Here is a 19362-nt window from a genome sequence, read left to right as displayed (position 1 = left end):
GGGCGTCCAACTTCAGCTCAGATCATGATCTCACAGTTTACGGGTTTGAGCCCTGCGTCGGGCTCTGTGCTGAGAGCTCAGAGCCTGGAGCCTGCTTCGGATTCTGTGTCTCCCTCTCTCTCTGCCCCTCCCCTGCTCACACTTTGTCTCTCTGACTCTCAAAAATACACAAACATTAAAAAAAAATTTTAAAAGAAAATATAAGTTATAATGAAATATGACATTTCAAAGCATGTCCTTTTAAAATCATGCCCAGAGAGAGATGTGTAGCTTTAAACATATATATTGAAAGACAGTTAAGTCTTCAAATCAAAAATCATGTTTTTATCTCAGGCAGCTAGGAAAAAAGCAGCAAATTAGCCCTCTCTCCCAGTTATGAAGATTAGGGAAAAAAGTCATAGAAAATCAACAATGTCACACATTGGTTCTTTGGGAATTAATAAAATCAATAATGTAATGAAGGCTGATTAAGAAAAACAGAAAAATTATCGATATCAGTAATATCAAAGTACGCATTATGGTAAGTCACAGCATATAAAAAGGAAACAATTTTATGAACAACTTCAAGCTGTAAATCTGACAATCAGGTGAAACTGAAAATTCCTTCAACACACACACACAGAGTCATAAAATATAATTTTTAATTTTTTTTTAATGTTTTATTTTTTTATTTCTAGGAGAGAGACAGAGAGAGAGACAGCGCGAGCAGGGGAGGGTCAGAGAGAGAAGGAGTCACAGACTGAAACAGGCTCCAGGTTCTGAGCTGGCAGTCAGCACAGAGCCCGACGCGGGGCTCGAACCCACGAACTGCGAGATCATGACCTAAGCGAAAGTCAGACGCTTAACCGACTAAGCCACCCAGGCGCCCCTAATTTTTAATATTGTTATGGGGAGAGGACTCATGATGGCAAATGTGACAAAGGCTCACAAAAGTCCTAAGTGGCCCAATTCCCACTTATGACCCTGGGGGTCCTCTTGCCAAAACGAAACAGGGAACTATAAATTTGGGTACAGTTGGAGGTTTCTGCCCCGATTTGTACCCGTGGCTGCTCATACCCGTAAATGTTCTCGTTTGTACATTAGGACACACTCTCTAGCTGCCCGTAACCAGCAAGTCAAATTTCCGCCCACTGACTGTATACAGCTGCAGGCGGGGCCTCTGGGTCCGTTGGTGATTCCTTTCTTAAGACACAGAAACTAATGGACAAACTATATACTGCCTCCCACATCCAGCACGTAAAGGCAGAGTAAGAATAAAACCGAGCCAGGGAAATAAAACCAAATGAACAGAACAAAACCAACAGAAAACGCTCAATCTCATAAAAGGGAAGAAAAGAAAACACAGAACCTTTACTGGTGAGATCTGTCAGTCAGGAAAGGCAGAGATGCCCCGTCCAGGAGAGAACTCAATTTTTGGTAAGACACTGGTTCTGCTCTCTGAACGGCACCCCCTTGTTCTCTGTGGCTTGATGGATTTGACCCCTAGTCTATTGGTCATTCTCGGTGGCTTCCCTGCTTTTGTGGCTCACTTTCTGCAGAACCGGGTCTGGGTACCCAGGACTGGCTGAGCACTATTGTTTGGAAACGAAGCTTCTGCCTTCCTTGTCTGAGGTCTGGGAGCAATCGCTGGGGCCAGGACCTGGGGCTGTGGGAACAGACCAGGTGAACATAGAGTCCTTCAATTCGGTATTGACCCTAAGCCAGTTGCCATTACCAATAAACGTCACTTTCTGAATTTCTCAACCATGTTTATAGATTTCCTAATCCTGCTGGCTTTCACTCGGCTATGGTCTCATTTTCTCAATCTCTTAATGTTTTTTTTTACTATGAAAGCCAAGTTTTCTGACTTTGTACTGCAACCGAAAGTTACTTATATCGACATACTTTTTTGACATTTTAATGGAATTTGAGAAGGAGGAGTGAAAAATCCAGGAAATCAACGGTTAGCTCTCTTACACGTCATGTCATTAGGCTGGCTTTCCCTGTAGCGTTTGTCTGACTTTGCAACTGTGTTGTGTCGTTGTTCTTTGCACAGTTACTACGGATTTCTTAAGGCAGTGACGACTGTAATTGGAATGGTAGGAGGACTGATTTCCTCCATTCTTTGTGGAATGATCCTGAATGAGGTAAGGAGCATTCAGACATGGGCGGTTACTTCTCTAACAGTAGTTGTACAGAGAAAGAAGGTAGTGTATAGACAAACAATTGTAGAGGTAACATCGGCCGGAGCTGATGAGAAAAGGATGCTCATACCTACACTATTTACCAACTTTTTAAAAAATACTGTCCTGGAATTTCTAGACACTGTTTTAAAAGAAAACAAAAATATAGACTTAAGAATCAGAAAGAATAAAACAAGGCTTCAGTTTTTCAATGATTCTATAATCATCCACTTAGGAAACCCAACACAATCAACACAAAATAGAAAATGAAAAAAAGTAAGAACAGAGTTCAGTAAGTTTGCTCAAAATAAAATCAACATACTTAAATAGCGTTTATAAATACCAGAAATGTTATCTAGGAAAAAAATGTTCAAGCCCCATGTTGGGCTCTGTGCTGACAGCTCAGAGCCTGGAACCTGCTTCAGATTCTGTGTCTCCCTCTCTCCCTGCTGATACTCTCTCTCTCTCTCAAAAATGAATAAACATTTTAAAAAATACTGACTTTATAAAATATTGTTAACAATATGACATGTACAATTATAAGTAAAAACAAGACAGAGCTAAAGTATAAGAAAAAATAGTTATATAATCTGAGAGACACTTAATAGGAAACTAAAGAGCTCAATTTTTCTTTTAATGAAGGAATATTTATTCAGAGGCTATAGGATTCTTCTTTGACTTAAAAAAAATTATTGTGGTAAGAAAACCACATAAATGTATCCTCTTAATTTTTAAGTGTACATTATAGTATTAGTTAAGAGTCCTTTTAACTACGTATACTTTGTTGTACATCTTTAGAACTTGTCATCTCGCATGACTGAAATTATTTTCCTCACTGAACAACATTCCCTGTTTTCCCCTCTTCCTAGTCCTTCTATTTTCTTAAAATATAGGAATTAATATTACTTTTTTTTTGGTATATGGGTCAAAATTTCAAGGGTAACTATTCAAAATAGGCAGAATGTGAAAGTTTCAAACCAGGGTAGAGGAGAAAAATGCAATGGGGAAAAAATAAAAGCAAACCCCCTCAATTTGAAAGAAGAAATGATGTGTAGGGGGATGAGTAAGAATAGAGGTAAAACACAGGACAGATTGAAAACACAGAGATTTAGTAATAAATGCAAAGAGAAAACACAGAGATTGTAGGAAATAAATGCAAATAAACTCTGTGGTTAAAGGACAAAAATTTTAAGACTGGATTAAAAACTAGGGATGCCTGGGTTGCTCAGTTGGTTAGGCAGCCGACTTCAGCTCAGATCATGATCTCACAGTTCATGAATTTGAGCCCACATTGGGCTCTGTGCTGACAGCTCAGAGCCTGGAGCCTGCTTTGGATTCTGTGTCTCCCTCTCCCTCTGCCCCTCCCAAACTCACACTCTGTCTCTCTCTCAAAGATAAAATAATAAATAAAATAAAATAAAACAAAAGAACATTAAAAAATAGTTTAAAAACTCAATCTGTTCATAGGCCATTTATATATAAGATACTTACCTAGAATAAAGAGACAGGAATACTGGAAGTTGTAAGGATGCATAAAAGAGAATGAAGCAAACATTAACCAGAGAAAGATGGTATTATTATTAGGAAAAAAGTTTTCTTTAAGTAAAAACAGTAGAAACAATTGAGAGTCAGCCACTTAGGTGTTTCAAGTATGTATTTCTCTGGCAAAACTATGTTATGCAGCTACTTCTAAGCTATGTGACCCAGAAACATTTCTCAGTCTAATTCTTGGGGTCTCCAGCTATAAATGGCTAAAATGACATAAAAACGTCATGGGTTTAAGGGTTTACTGAATCTGATCATGTATGTATCAGCAAGTATCAGACGCTCATGTATTTAACTCATAACAGCTATTAGTAGCATTACATGTCGACCCTTTGAAATCAGGAAAAACAAACACATGTTTGCTATCTGACTTATCCTGCAGGGAAATGCTAGCAAACCCAATTGGTCAAGAAAAGTAAGTTACAGGTATATATAGTGTAAATGCAGAAGAAAAAGTAACATTGTATACACAGAATAGATTGTCCTCCTGGGGAAAAATAAAGATGCAAATCAGTATATTGTGGAAAAATCTAAAGCACAGTATCAAAATTCCTATGGGGGGAAAAACACTGAAATTCGTGCAAAGTCCTGTATGAAGAAAACTGCACACCTAGTAAGCAACGTCGGTGAAAATACATGAAGAAAGAGGCATGTCAAGTTTCTATGCTGGACTTCAATTCCAAATCACAATGAACTCTATTAACTTCAAATCATTGCGAGCTTTATTATTTATCGTTAAATTTCTGGCCATGTCTTGCTCCTTTTTATACTTTGTCAATGACCTGTCAAGTATGACATGTTTTAACTAGTATAATTAAATATATTTAATGTCTAGTCTGGAAACATATTGTTTTATTTTCTCAATGTCTACTCCTAATTATATTTTAAATAAACTGATGATGATTTGGTCAAATTGGAAAAAAAAGTACATTCTTGGATGATAATATTTCATTTTAAACTGAGGCATGGATTTATTTTTTTAAAAAAACATAGTGGCAAACCCACTTGTAGAAAAATACAATTATACTCTGTTCTCATACCTGACCCCCAAATTCTAGATGATTAAAGATGTAAATGAAGAAAGGAACAATAGAGATACTAATGTAAAATAGGACTTAATAATTATATAAACTTCTGGTTGGACATCCTTCGAAAGCATGGCTCCAGACATTTTTAAACCCAATCACAATGCACTATACCTTCAACTACATAAAATTTAATTTTGGCTGATAAAAAAGTTAAAAGGCAAAATGGCAAAACAGGTCTCAAATGTAATTAAAATTCAATGTCATCTTTGAATATAGATACAAAAATGAAATAAATTACCTGTGCATGGCATCCACCAGCAGATTAAAATATATGCCTATGACACCATGATTAAGTCAGCTATTTTCTAGGTTAAAGTGGCTGAATATTACAAGATCTCTTAATGATACTGATAGAACTATAGGCTTAAAGATAAGATGTTTTATAAATAAGGAAAAGGTACTTGATAAATTGTATTCAAAGTACTCAAATTTTTATCAGCAAAAAGTGAAAAACACCTTAAATATAAAGAAAGAAGGGATGTTTTGTAAATTTTATAAATCTATACTCTGCATTACTAATCTGTCAGTAAAGGTTATATTTCAAACATTTCTTGATATGCAAATGTGTTAGATATATATTTTAAACATGGCTATATTTCTTTTTTTTACAAATAGTTTATTGTCAAATTAGTTTCCACATAACACTCAGTGCTCATCCCCAAAGTGCCCTCCTCCATGCCCATCCCCCCTCCCCCCCACATCCATCAGTCCTCAGTTTTTGTCAGCTTTCAAGAGTCTCTCATGGTTTGCCTCTCTCCCTTTCCCCCACCATTTCCCCCCTTCTTCTCCCCCTTGTTCCTCCGTCAAGTTCCTCCTAATTCTCCTATACGTGCAAACATATGATATTTGTCCTTCTCTGCCTGACTTATTTCGCTCAGCATAACACCCTCAAGGACCATCCATGTTGCTACACATGGCCAGATTTCATTGTTTCTCATTGCCATGTAGTATTCCATGGTATAGATAAACCACATCTTCTTGATCCATTCGTCCGTTGATGGACACTTAGGCTCTTTCCATGTTTTGGCTATTGTGGAGAGTGCTGCTATGAACATTGGGGTCCATGTGCTCCTATGCCTCAGCATTTCTGTATCCCTTGGGTAAATTCCTAGCAGTGCTATTGCTGGGTCCTAGGGGAGTTCTATTGTTAGTTTCCTGAGGAACCTCCACACTGTTTTCCAGAGGGGCTGCACCAGTTTACATTCCCACCAACAGTGTAGGAGGGTGAAACATGGCTATATTTCTAAATAAAAAACATGCAGCCTTAGCTTGGGCACTATGTCCATCATAATGCCATTTTTATATATGAAAAATTATATGCACATAGACATAAATCAAAAAGAAAGATACATAGTAATTATCTTTGTAGAGTGAAATTATAAATTTTTTTTGCTCCTTATGAGTGTGCTTTTCCATGTCTGTTAAGTGACCTGTGCTGCACCTCAAGCCCACGAATTTATAATTACTTTGCACTATAATCCTCAGGATCCAGAATCTGCCTGGTTTAAAATTTTCTTCCTGATGGCAGGCATTAATGTGATAAGCCTACTTTTCTGTCTCATATTTGGGAAAGCGGAAATTCAGGACTGGGCTAAAGACCGACAGGAACACACACGCCTCTGAAGGTAAGAAGTGATCGGCTTGAGGTCCAATTTTGCAAGTGGGGGTGCAGGAGTGGGCAGGGTTGAGGGTCCCCCTGAGCAGACTGTGGTGCTGGCGAGGGACAAGTTTGGGTTTGGGGGGAGAAGGGGACCATGTAAAATCTAAACTCTGGTGTCAGGGGGCACCTGGGTGGCTCAGTTGGTTAGGTCCCACTTCGGCTCAGGTCATGATCACACAATTCGTGGATTCGAGCCCAGCGTCGGGCTCTGTGCTGCTGGCTACCTCAAGAGGCTTGAGCCTGCTTCGGATTCTGTGTCTCCCTCTCTCTCTGATCCCCCCTCCCCCCTGCTAACACTGTCTCGCTCTCAGAAATAAATAAAAAACATTAAAAAAAAAACCCCTCTGGTGTCAGGATGGAGATGGCACGCAGCCCAGTTGTTCTGAGATTCTGGGGAACCCGTGGGGCTGGGACATATGAATTTGGGAGCCAGGCCTCTCTAACATTAAGGGTGAGGAAGAGAAGGGGAGCTTGCAAGGGGCACTGGGCAAGGCCCTCCGTGGGGCAGGAAGAGCAGATAGAGGATGTGGCATCAGCAGCGCTTCCCTGAAACTCTATGAAGCAGTCAAATTACACAAGGTATGGGTCTGTTGAGAGGTACCTTTAAGGTGACCCTGATTAGAAGGAATGATGGAGACTTGAACTTGAAGATTCAAGTTCAAAAGAGAATCTGATACTGTGCCTTTCTTCTCTAAACTCTCTCAATGGTAAATAAAGAGTAGACATGTGTCTTTATAGAAGTATTTCCCCTAATGCATAAATAAGAATTGATACAGGTAGGATATCCTCACTGTGAAAACTCCAGTGAATTAAGGGATCTGTTTTTGTTTTTGTTGTTTCCCCCAACAGCGGTGAATGTCACAAAGAGACATCCAGACACACTGTGCACACCCTGAGGCCAGAATGCACCACTGCCAGGGTCTTGCTAAGAACATCAACGGAGTACAATCAAATCTGTAGATAATAGTGCTGTTTTGCAAGGAAGACAGAGACTAGGGAATAGGGAATGCGTTCAACAAAATCCTAAGGACATCGTCAGCAAATCTAAATGGTGGGAATTTTACAAGTCAAAAGCCTTATTAGATTTTTTAACAGATAAATTATAAAGAAAAACAAGGGACAGAAGGGGAAGCCTCTAGATTAAAAGCGACTTTAATACTACATGGCAATGAGAAAGAATGACATCTGGCCATGTGTAGCAACATGGATGGACCTTGATGGTGTTATGCTGAGCGAAATGTCAGGCAGAGAAGGACAGATACCATATGTTTGCACATACAGGAGGATTAGGAGGAACTTAACGGAGGACCATGGGGGAGAAGAAGGGGGGAGATGGTGGGGGAGAGGGAAGGAGGCAAACCATGAGAGACTCTTGAATGCTGAGAACAAACTGAGGACTGATGGATGTGGGGGGGAGGGGAGAGATGGGCATGGAGGAGGGCACTTGTGGGGATGAGCACTGGGTGTTGTATGGAAACCCAGTTGACAATAAACTATGAAAGAAAAAAAAGTGACTTTAAAAGCATTAAACTTTTAAAAACTGGCAACACTATTGGGGGGGAGGGGTGGGTGACATCGGTGACAAATCTGTAAAGATGGGCAGAGAAGTCATTGCTCTAAATGTCAGGATAGTTATTACTTGTAAGCCAAGGGAGCCATAATTAGGAGATACCACACAGAAACTTCGAGGGTTCTGGCAACGTTCTACTTTTATGTCCATGGTGGTGATTAAAAAAGTGTTCACTGAATCATAGGTTTGTTTCAGGCACTTTTCTCTACCTGTGTTTTATAGGGAAGGGTTGAAGGGGAGGGGGAGGGAGGGAAAGAAGGGGGAGGAGGGAATGTGAGTGGAGGAACCGTGGACAAGAACATACAGCACTGTAAGAGAGCAGATGAATGACAGTCCCTGCGGGGGAAGGTGGATTATCTGTCTTAGAACTAGGTGCTGTCGAACATAAGCTGAGGGCATTATTCAGGCACGTGGTTTCACCACGGGAGAGGAGGGCACGTGCACAGTGAAAGTGTTCGAGTCATCCAGAGGGGACGAAACCCAAGCACAGTGCAGGTGACACCTGGGATATAACTTAGAGCTAACCCCCAGTAGCCCAGAGAAGGTGAGATTTATGGGCACCCATGTGGTGGGTCAGTACATGGGATGGCATTTCATCTGTGCAAAAAGCAGTGAGGTTTTCACTTAAGAGGAAGGGGTTGAGAGAGAACGAAATAAAGTAATCAAAGAAAGAGTAAAATTCACGTTATGGGTGAATGACATGACTGCTTCCTTAGAAAATCAAAGTGGGTTGACTGGAAGCTATAGAAACAATAAACACATGTAGTAACTTTCCTGACCAATCCATTAATATAGAAATAAATTTTTTTCACATTAAGCGATAACAACTGGTTGGCAAATTTATTGAAAGAAATGATCCAAATGATGGTTGGAGGGAAATTTGGTCAGTATCAATCAAAAATTCAATGGCCTCAGTATTGCCAGTTGTAAGAGTTTCTGTAATGGTGGAAATTCATCAAGATGCAATTATATGCAAGGTTGCTGATTAGAAATAGCAAAACTCTGGATCTGGAATGAAACATGTCTTTGTTAATAAGTTTTGTGTAAGTGAATGAAATACAACCAAAAGCTGAAAAACATGGGAACTCATACCAATATCTTAGTATCGAAACTATTGAGGTTGTCCTTATGAATCAGCCCATAACAGTGCTAGGAAAGATTCTACAGGTATCAGCAAGGGTTTATTCTCTATTTCCAAGATATGGAGCTGGGCAGTAATCATGTTACTTTATTCAGACCCAAAAATCTTACTTGCTTCTACATAGTTGACCTATTGAATAAAATCTACAAGGTATAATGAAGTTTTCCATTATTTTTTTAAATTTCCATTTATGTCCAAGCAGTTAAAAAATTTTAATGTTTATTTATTTTGAGATAGATAGAGATAAGAAGAGGCAGAGAGAGAGGGGATCCTAAGCAGGCTCCATGCTGTCACCGCAGAGCCCAACACGGGGCTTGACACACAAATCGTGACATCATGACTTGAGCTGAGGTCAACTGCCCTCCAAGCAGTTTTTATTGAACACCCTGATGTTATGTTACAATATCAAAAAAGATTTGGTAAGTATATCTCCACTAGAAACTTAACTTTGGTTTTCTAAAATTATCTAAAATTGTCGCACTCTTGTGTGTACTTGCTTCAGATTCTCTGGAATACAGCTCCGTTGCCTTTAAATTCTACCTTTCTGAGTCATTTCACTTAATCCGTGTTTCTTACAAATATTTCCCCCACTCTGAACGCTGTCTCCTTCGTAGGGATGCATTCAACCCAAAAGCCTTTGTTACCACTACAAATACACTTCATTTTTGTCACTGTATTTTATTTTATTTTTTTTAATGTTTTATTTATTTATTTCTAGGAGAGAGAGAGAGAGACAGCGTGAGCAGGGGAGGATCAGAGAGAGGGGGAGACACAGACTCTGAAACAGGCTCCAGGCTCTGAGCTGGCAGTCAGCACAGAGCCCGACGCGGGGCTCGAACCCACGAACCGCGAGATCATGACCTAAGCGAAAGTCGGACGCTTAACCGACTAAGCCACCCGGGCGGCCCTTGTCACTGTATTTTATATTCCCCTAAAACCATGGCCTCTTTATCTTTGTGGGCCCCGGCCCCTCGCCCCCTAATAATTCAGAAGGTGCAGGGAATATTTCAAAATTTGATTGTGCTTACATGCTCTGATTATATCCTCTAGGAAAATGTGTCTATTTTTCACTAGCATGTAAGCATCTTTTGCTGCCTTCTTTTCCCCTCCAAAATCTCTCTCACACCTTGGACTTTTCTAGTAACTTTTCTCCTGCTAGGTCGGCATCTCTCTGAGGATGCCATGCCCCAAGCACAGCATAAGTGGAACTCCCTGTTTACCTTGGTGGCCTTGAATCCACTTTGCAGACCCAAGGCCAGGTGACAGCCAGCGAGGGGACCCAGTACAGGTGGCCGGGTCCCAGAGGCGCCTTCCTTGGCCCTGCTCCCTGTTAGGCTGCGCTGGCAGGAGGAAGGAAGGCTTCTTCAACACCCTGCACCCTCCGGGCTGTGGGCCACTAGGCAGCCCTCAGCCAGTTTACAGAATCCGCAGTATTTGCTGGGCTCTGTCAGACTGACACACTGTCGCAAAGTTGGTCCCAGTCAGTTTTCCATCTGGATCCAAGCAGCAGGGAGAAAATGTCAGAAAGATCTGTCATAGTCATGTGTCTCTCCTCCAGGGCGGAGCCTTCATGCGCCCAAGGCCTGGGACCCGGAATTGCTAAGGTGCTTCTGGTTCCCAGGTGCACTTGCTCCGCCCACTTCATGCTGCTGGAAGGATCCAGAGCCCGGGCGTGCGGCGGTTTCCTCTCCGGCTAGAGCCCAGGAGTCCCACAAGGAGCTGTGAGTTCATTCCGGTGCCACCTAATTTAGCAACCAGCAAACGTCAGTAGTTCCCCAATTTCTGTCTTTTTCTAGGTTGGCTGTGGTTGCCTTTGTTTGCGGGTGAGGTGGGGGGGACTCAGTCTGGTGAGACCACACAGATTTCATTTAAGGCCCCAGCACTGGCTGCCCGCCTTCCCAGTAAGGCTTTGCGGTGCTTTAGGCAGCAACACCAACCTGGCTGATGCTCTGTAAACTAGAGGCCGTAATTATGTGATCCTAAAATCTTCAAACTTTGTGTATGTTCTGTTTTGCTGCTTTAAGTGGATTTTACCGAACTGATAGATTTAGGTGAATGTGTTTGGGTGTGTAAGGTGTGTAACGAGACGTGGACGGTATGATTCTTCAGAATGAACAATGTCACAGGGTGAAGCCACACGAGCCACAGGAGAGGTCCCCATTGCACCTGTGGGCATCACTGCACCGGCCTGTCTCCTTCTGACACGATCACTGGGAACCCAAGGCTGGCGGCAGACTTTAATCTCCAGAAAGCTTTTTATTTTACTTTTTTTATTCATTTTTGTGATTTTTTACTCTACTTCCAGTACAGGTAACATACAGGTTATGTTAGCTTCGGGGGTACAGTGCAGTGATTCACCGCGTCCACGTGTTACCCCGAGCTCCCTCCCGCCAGCTTTATGAAGGGGCTGCGTCAACCAGGTAGGGCGGTGGGTGACCTTGCCATCCTTAAGTTCACAGGGAGGGGAGAGGGAGAGAAAGAAGAGAAACCGCGTAAGCATAGACGTTTCCTTCCTGAAAGCTCACGGTTTCTTTATTGGCTACTCCATCTACAGATGTTGATTGCACAGTTAAGTTGGGGGTGGGCTTGTTTTCCAAGTTACTGTGTTTTACCAAATTCTTTTTTTTCTTTTTGAATACTTCACATTTGTTTCTTCTGATTTAAAATACCTACTTTTGGTAAAATAAACTATATATTTAGATGTGTTTCTGGGCTTAATATATAGTTTAATATCTATTGTTACAAGGACCTGTTCTTCATATATTGGTTGGTCCAAATTTTTAATAGATGTAACTATCAGGCTGATCAAACAACCTTTATCTTTTTTATTTTTGAGGATGATAATGTATAGTATCAAGTGTTTATAATTCCAGGAAAGTTTATAATCACTGGGCCATTTTAATAAAGACTTAGTGTGCAGTATTTAAGTCACAGCGAATCTATTTGGGAGAAATTAAGATTGCTGTAAGGGCATGATCTCCCATAAGAGAACATTATATGACCCCCCGCCCCCATTCCAGATGAGGGTTTAGTTTTTCTTGAGCCCAGTGCTGCAGTTTGCTTTCTGTATTTGCTATGCATTTTTTATCAAATTTAGTTTATATTTCCTGAATGTGATTTTTACTGACTATGCATTCTTACAAGTTTGGGCTGGGATACAGGGAAGATATTGTTTGAACATATTTAATTTTTTAACTGGGAAACTTAACTGTGGCCAAAAGACCTTGCTAGGATGGTGTGTGAGCTGATTCTCTGGTTTGCAGGCAGATAATCGTATCATTTGCAAATGATTTTCCTTTCTCCCTTTTGATATTTTATCTCTTTTTTCTCCCCTCTTGTTAGTAGTCCTTTCTTCTTTATGGTTTTTAAATGCATAAACTCTAGTTTTACTCTAAAAAGTTATTTGTTAGTTTATTTTTATTTAATTAAAAACATTTTAAATGTTTTATTTATTTGTTTTTTAATTTTGAGAGACAGAATATGAGCAGGGAGAGAGAGAAGGAGACACAGAATTGGAAGCAGGTTCCAGGCTCCGAGCTGTCAGCACAGAGCCCGACACGGGACTCAAACCCACTAACCGTGAGATCATGACCTGAGCTGAAGTCAGATGCTTAATCGACTGAGCCACCCAGGCGCCCCTATTTATTTAATTTTTTCCTTGAAGAATAATTGACATACAGTGTTATAATCAGTTTTAGGTATAAAACAGTAATTCAAAAAAGGCCCATAGTGATTCAGTATTTATGCACATTACTGAGTGGTCACCACAGGAAGTGTACCTACCATGTGTCACCCGACAGCGCTGCTGCAATGTTACTGTTCCCTGTGCCACATGTTACACCCCTGCGTCTTAGATATTTTATAATCGGGAGCTGTATCTCTTAGTTCCTTGTCCTTGTTTGGTCCAGCTCTTCACCCCCCTTCCCTCTGGCAACCATCCTGTTTGTTCTCTGTATCTATGAATCTGCTTCTGGTTTGTTTTGTTGGTTGGCTGGTTTTGTGTTTTTGATTCACAAAGAAGTGAAATCATATGGTATTTGTCTTTCTCTGTCTGACTTATTTCATTTAGCATTTGGCTCCATCCATGTTCTTGCAAACGACAGGCTTTCATCCATTTTTGAGGCTGCGTAACGTCCTGTTGTCTGAACACGCCACATCTCCTGTATTCATTCACCTGTTGGTGGACGTTTATGTAGCTTCCATGCACTGTGTATTGGCAGTAATGCTGTGACGAACATAAGGATGCGTGTGTCTTTTTGAATTCGTGTTTTTGTTTTCTTCAGATAAACACTTCGATGTAGAATTGCTGAATTCCATGATAATTCTATTTTTAATTTTTTGAGGGATCTCTTCACTGTTTTCCATGGTGGCTGTACAATTTATATTCCTGCCCATGGTGCATGAGAGTTTTTTTTCTATCCACATTCTTGCCAACACGTGTTATTTCTTAGCTTTTTGATAATAGCCACTCTGACAGGTGTGAGGTGATACCTCATTATAGTTTTGACTTGCATTTCCCTGGTGGTGAGTGACGATGGTGTCTTTCCATGTGTCGGTTGGCAATCGGGATGTCTGCTTTGGAGAAATGTCTATGAAGGTCCTCTGCCTATTTAAAAAATTTTTTTAATGTTTATTTATTTTTGAGAGAGACAGAGAGAGAGAGAAAGTGGGGGGGAAATGCAGAGAGAGATGGAGACACTGAATCCGAAGCAGGCACCAGGCTTTGAGCCGTCAACACAGAGCCTGACGTGGGGCTCAAACCCATGAACTTCGAGATCATGACCTGAGCTGAAGTTGGACATTTAACCAACTGAGCCACCCAGGTCCTCCCTCTGTCTATTTTTTAATTGGATTGTTAGTTGTTGTTGTTGTTGTTTATTTTTTATTTTTTTATTTTTATTTTTTAAAATGTTTTATTTATTTCTAGGAGAGAGAGAGAGAGACAGTGTGAGCAGGGGAGGGTCAGGGAGAGAGAGGGAGTCACAGACTCTGAAACAGGCTCCAGGCTCTGAACTGGCTGTCAGCACAGAGCCCAACGCGGGGCTCAAACCCACGAACTGCGAGATCATGACCTAAGCGAAAGTCGGATGCTTAATGGACTAAGCCACCCAGGTGCCCCGTTGTTGTTTTTTTAAATTGAGTTGCAGGAGTTCTTTACGTATTTTGGGTGTTAAGTTCTTATCTGACACATCATTTATGAATATCTTCTATTCAGTGGGTTGACTTTTCCAACAAAACTTGGTGGATTCCTTCACTGTGCAAAAGCTTTTCAGTTTGATGTCATCCCATTTGTGTGTGTGTGTGTGTGTGTGTGTGTGTATTTGCTTTTGTTACACTTGCCTGAGGAGATAGATTTAAAAAAAAATTGGTAAGACCAATGTCCGAGAGTTCATTGTCTATGTTTTTCTCTACAGGTTTTGTGGTTTCAGGTCTTACGTTGAAGTCTGCAATCTACTTTGAATTTACTTTGTGTGTGGAGGAAGTGGTCCAGTTACATTGTTTTGCATATGGTTGTCCAGTTTTCCCGGCCCCACTTATTGATTTTTTCCCCCTTGTATAGTTTAGCCTCCTTTTCTAACCAGGCTTGGACACCCCACCCTAGGACACCCCACCCGGGCCATGGTAACCCTCCTCATTTCTCTTGGGTGCTGACATCCTGCACCAATAGCCGAGATAAAGCTAGACACTATTTAAAGTGGTGAGAACAGATTTCAGTCAGTAATATGCTATTGACAACAGAGAAATTAGTCTAGAGAGATCTGAACTCAATTTTTATTCATGCAGAGGTGAGGGGCATCCTAAAGGGAGAATTAGGGACCAGGAAGAGCGCAGGTGGGGACTTGGAGTTAGAGGTGAAAAATGACATATAGCAGGAGGGGGAGGCTCATGTGAAACCCCCCTGGGTTTGCTCACTGGTGCGTAGGGAGGTCAGCCTTCCTCACTTGCTTCAGCTCCGGACCCTGTTCCACTCTGTCACCCAGCGCAGACCCCCTCTGCACCCTGATCAACCTCTAGCACGTAGTGCTGGCCCTCCCCTTGTGTGGCCTCAGCCCTCCTCACCCCGTCCCTGCGGGCAGCACCAGCCAGTCTTCCATGTGGAGGAAGGGTGCCTTTCCGGCACTGAGTAAAGGGGGCACCAGAGGTTTCCTTCTCACGGTCATGGTCTTAATGCTTTCCCTGCCGTTCTCAGCCTGCATAGAATTTTTTTCCCCATTGTCTAACTTTGGTGTTTGGCTTTAATGTAAACTATTTAGGAAACAAAAGTTTTTTTTGACAAGGTGAGTGCCTGGAGCTTAAATGCTTGGTTTGCAGCTTGTCCATCCTGTGGTTTGAGGGTTTCACATCTTCGACAGCAGGGGGCTTGCTCTGCCGGCCCTGATCTATCAGTCCATCCGTGTTTTACATGGCTTTAAGCTCCTTCTTTAAAAAAAATATTTTTTGTTTATTATTGAGAGAGAGAGAATGAGCACGGGAGAAGCAGAGAGAGAGAGAGAGACAACAGAATCCAAAGCAGCCTCCAGGTTCTGAGTTATCAGCATAGAACCCAAAGTGGGGCTCAAATCCATGAACTGTGAGATCATGACCTGAGCCAAAGTTGGCTGCTTAACCGACTGAGCCACCCAGGCTCTCCTATACTATTTTATATGAAAGTGTATTCTTCAGTTTCATTTCTGGGTTATTCATTGCAAGTTGTTAGAAATAGGACTTTGTAGGGGCGCCTGGGTGGCTTAGTCGGTTAAGCGTCCGACTTTCGCTTAGGTCATGATCTCACGGTTCGTGGGTTCGAGCCCCGTGTCGGGCTCTGTGCTGACTGCCAGCTCAGAGCCTGGAGCCTGTTTCAGAGTCTGTGACTCCCTCTCTCTCTGACCCTCCCCTGCTCACGCTGTCTCTCTCTCTCTCCTAGAAATAAATAAAAATAAAAAAATAAAAAATAAAAAAGAAATAGGACTTTGTATATTGAGCTTGTATCCAAAAACCTTGCTAAACATATTTGTTCTAATAGTTTTTTAGGGCATCCCTTATGACTTCTCTATGTAAGATTTTGTCATCTGTAAATATAGTTTTACTTCTTTTCCAGTCTAGATGCCTTTTATTTCTTCTTTTTGCCCACTTGCCCTGCCTAGAATCTAGTGTGATTCTGAACAGAAGGGGCATGAGTGGGCGTCCCTGTCTCACCCTTGGGGTCAGGAGGAAGACACACATGTAAACATTTGTTCAAAGCCTCTCTCCATTTCCACTCTCCTGAGACGTTCACTTGTGTATAACCCTACGTTGTCTTAGAGCCACGTGACTGGTGTTCAGTCACACCCTGAACAACCACTGTGAGGTTCTCACGTTTCCTCGCTTCGGAATTTTACGTGTGTTACATGTTGCCACCTCCGCCAGTCTTGGATATGACACGGTCACACACCCTGCTACAGAATTAGGCACCGAATTTGGCCAACTGTAGATCCCAGAAAGGAGAACTACGGGTACCTTCTCCCTTCCAGCGGACCGTGTTTGCTGAAAGCGGTGACATTTTGGTGCGAGGGGTCGAATCGGCTCGCAGTCGCCCGGCATCTCCCCGCGCTTGGACAAAGTGCAGCACGGCCGCCCAGGTTGCCTGTGTACACGGCCCACGTGTAGAAACACCGTGGGGGCCCCACAACCAGGCCTGAGTCAGCGACAGCAGCTGTTTTACTGGGAATTGTCCCTGTGCGTGGATGACACGTGGTGCCGTCCTCGCTGTTCCCCCGGAGGGTCCCGCCGCTGGCCCCCCGCTCTAGCGCCCTGGCCGCTTGCCCTCCTGGGGTCTGTCCCGGGGCCGAGCGGGGTGTCCATGCAGCGTGCCAGGAGCGCTCTGCCCGCTGGCACAGGAGACGCCAGCTCGTGCTTTCAAAGCACCCGGGTGCTTCTAAGCCGGACCGGAGGACGTGGTCGCAGAAGGAAATCTTTCTCTTCACTTTCTTAGTAACAGATTAGTTACAAAAATGGGAATTTGTGCAAGTACAGAAAGCGCCTTCATTGTTGCTGTAGAGAAAACACGGTCCTACTCGGGAGGGCGGCAGCTCCACGCCGGGGCTCGAACCCCCAGCCGAGCAGACAGTCGGGATGCGGCACCCACGTCCGGCGAAGGATGGTGGGCCTCGTCCCGTGCGCGGGCCCTGGCGCCAGGCCGAGTCGTTCGCCACGCCGTCCCGCGTCCCTGTACGTCCGGAGGAGGGCGCCGTACCGGAGGCCCAGGAGAAGTGTCCCTGGGGCGAGGAAGCCAGTTTGAGAAGAACTTACTCAGTCAGCCAGGGGCGCCCGGGGGCTCGGTCGGGTAAGCGTCCGACTTGGGCTCAGGTCATGATCTCACGGTTGTGAGTTCGAGACCGGCGTCCGGCTCGGTGCGGGAGGCTCAGAGCCTGGAGCTGCTTCTGCGGATTTCCGGATAAAGGACACGCACTTCCCGGCGCCACAGCATGTTCTCGCGAGACCCGCGGCTGCCGCCGCCTCTCACACCGCACGCCGCTCATTCCCTGGCCTCCGGATCCTGGATCCTTCGCCGCTGCCCTCGTCCTCTGGGGGCGCTCCCCAGCTGCCCCCTGCGTCTGTTCCCTGTTGTCCTCAAGTCTCAGCTCCGTTGAAAGCGCGCGGAGGGGCTCCCTCCCCCGCAGAGCCGCGTCAGCCATGCTTGCAGCCAGCTAGCGCTCATTTTCCGTTTCCCACAGTCATTGTGCCGTCCCCTGTATTGAGACACCGTCATCCCTGAGGCCAGCTCTGACTTTGGTCTCTGTCGTGCCCCCATGGTCTATGTTCCCTAATATCCATCTGGTGCTTTGGCCCCCCGCTCATGGCCCCAGTATTGCCCACCTGGGGGTTAATGAAAGCGGACACACCACACACACTCCCCGGACATTTGGAAGGGGGGTCAAGCCCGCATAGCTGTTGAACACACGTCTTTGGAGGTGCTAAGTGTGACGTTAGTGACGTGATTACTGAGAGAGACTTGCTGAGGGGAGGTAGGATCCCAGCAGTCAGGGGAGCGGAGGAAGGGCATCGACACAGGTGTGGGGCATGAACACACTGAGGGCGCAGGACGGACACCAGATGCAAGGGGCCTCCGTGGATCCACCAAGCAGATGTGGGGCTGACTCAAGACGGCCGGAAGGCAGGCAGCTGTGGGAAGTGCAGCCGGGGGAGGCCCGAGCACCACCCACGTTGCGGAAATGGCTGATTCCAGCGCTTGCGTCCGCAGGAAGCAAGTTATCTGAAGTGGTTGACGTTTCCCCTGCCGTTGGTCGCAGGCACGTGCACTGCTCGGGTCGCAGTGGATTCGGCCTCTGCTGTCCTTTCCTCCTTGGTATTTTCCACCCGGGCAGCTTGCTCGCGTGAAGCCTCGGAGTGGCGCTGTGTCCCCCCTCACCTGGCGGCAGACAGCCGGACCTGCTCTGGCCTCGTGGCCGAGGCCTCTGGACGGCGTGCACTACGGCTTCCGTTGTCTGGGGCTCGCTGCGGAAGGTCGTTCCCGGGTCGTCTTCCGGAGGTTTGGACACAGTTCCTCCCGTTCTGACTCCCATGGTTCCAGCCTCCTGCTGTGTTTGGATGAGACACTGTCTTGTGGCCCCTGTCGCTTTTACCCAGATGAATAAGGAAAGTAGTGTCTACACTCAGAACACTTGTGACGCCAAGGGTGTGGATTTTCCGCACCTAGCAGTTCTCTAAATCTCCGTGGGCACCAGCGGGCATCCTACAGGGGGACTCAACTCTGACACTAACTGCCTGGAATTAGTGTAGACCCCACCGGTTAAGGAGGGCTCAGCCCACAAGGCTGCACCCACCTCGGACACCGGTTAAGGCAGCCGGTGCCCGAGGTACCCACGTTCCTGTTTGGCCAAGCTCCAAGGTTGTGGGTTCTCACGACCCCGTCCTCGGTTTGAAAATGTGCTGGAATGATTCACAGAACTCGGGAAAACAGTTTGCTTACTCTTGCTGGTTTCTGAGAAAGAATATACTTGCAAGAAATGTGAACCTGATTGAATACAAAGATAATAAAATGTTTAACTTTCGTTGTGTTTTAATTATTTATTTTTGGAAGTAAGAAACAGCCTCTCTTCATTTTAGGGTCTAAATTTTATGGGATTTGATCTGCATAGATAGAATATACTTATTAAGTCATCCTCAAAGCTTTGGATAAGTGAAAAAAGCATCTAATCATTGAAAGGAACTTGAAC

The 19362-nt window shown here is 44.0% G+C and overlaps 1 protein-coding gene across 1 annotated transcript in view; it reads left to right on the top strand.

Moving 5' to 3' along the window:
• The window catches only part of SLC17A1 (solute carrier family 17 member 1), a 29549-nt gene extending 21890 nt beyond the window's left edge, over positions 1 to 7659 (top strand). The window contains exons 10-12 of the mRNA XM_039257320.1: positions 2036 to 2126; positions 6281 to 6420; positions 7305 to 7659. Of these exons, the coding sequence (XP_039113251.1) occupies positions 2036 to 2126; positions 6281 to 6418 (229 nt within the window). The 3' untranslated portion in view covers positions 6419 to 6420; positions 7305 to 7659. The remainder of the gene's footprint in view (positions 1 to 2035; positions 2127 to 6280; positions 6421 to 7304) is intronic.
• The last annotated feature ends 11703 nt before the right edge of the window (positions 7660 to 19362 follow it).

The sequence above is a fragment of the Hyaena hyaena genome, unplaced genomic scaffold (genome assembly GCF_003009895.1).
Source record: "Hyaena hyaena isolate Hyena2069 unplaced genomic scaffold, ASM300989v1 scaffold_614, whole genome shotgun sequence".
In the NCBI taxonomy this organism is placed as follows: domain Eukaryota; kingdom Metazoa; phylum Chordata; class Mammalia; order Carnivora; family Hyaenidae; genus Hyaena; species Hyaena hyaena.
This window is presented reverse-complemented; position numbering and strand designations above follow the sequence as displayed.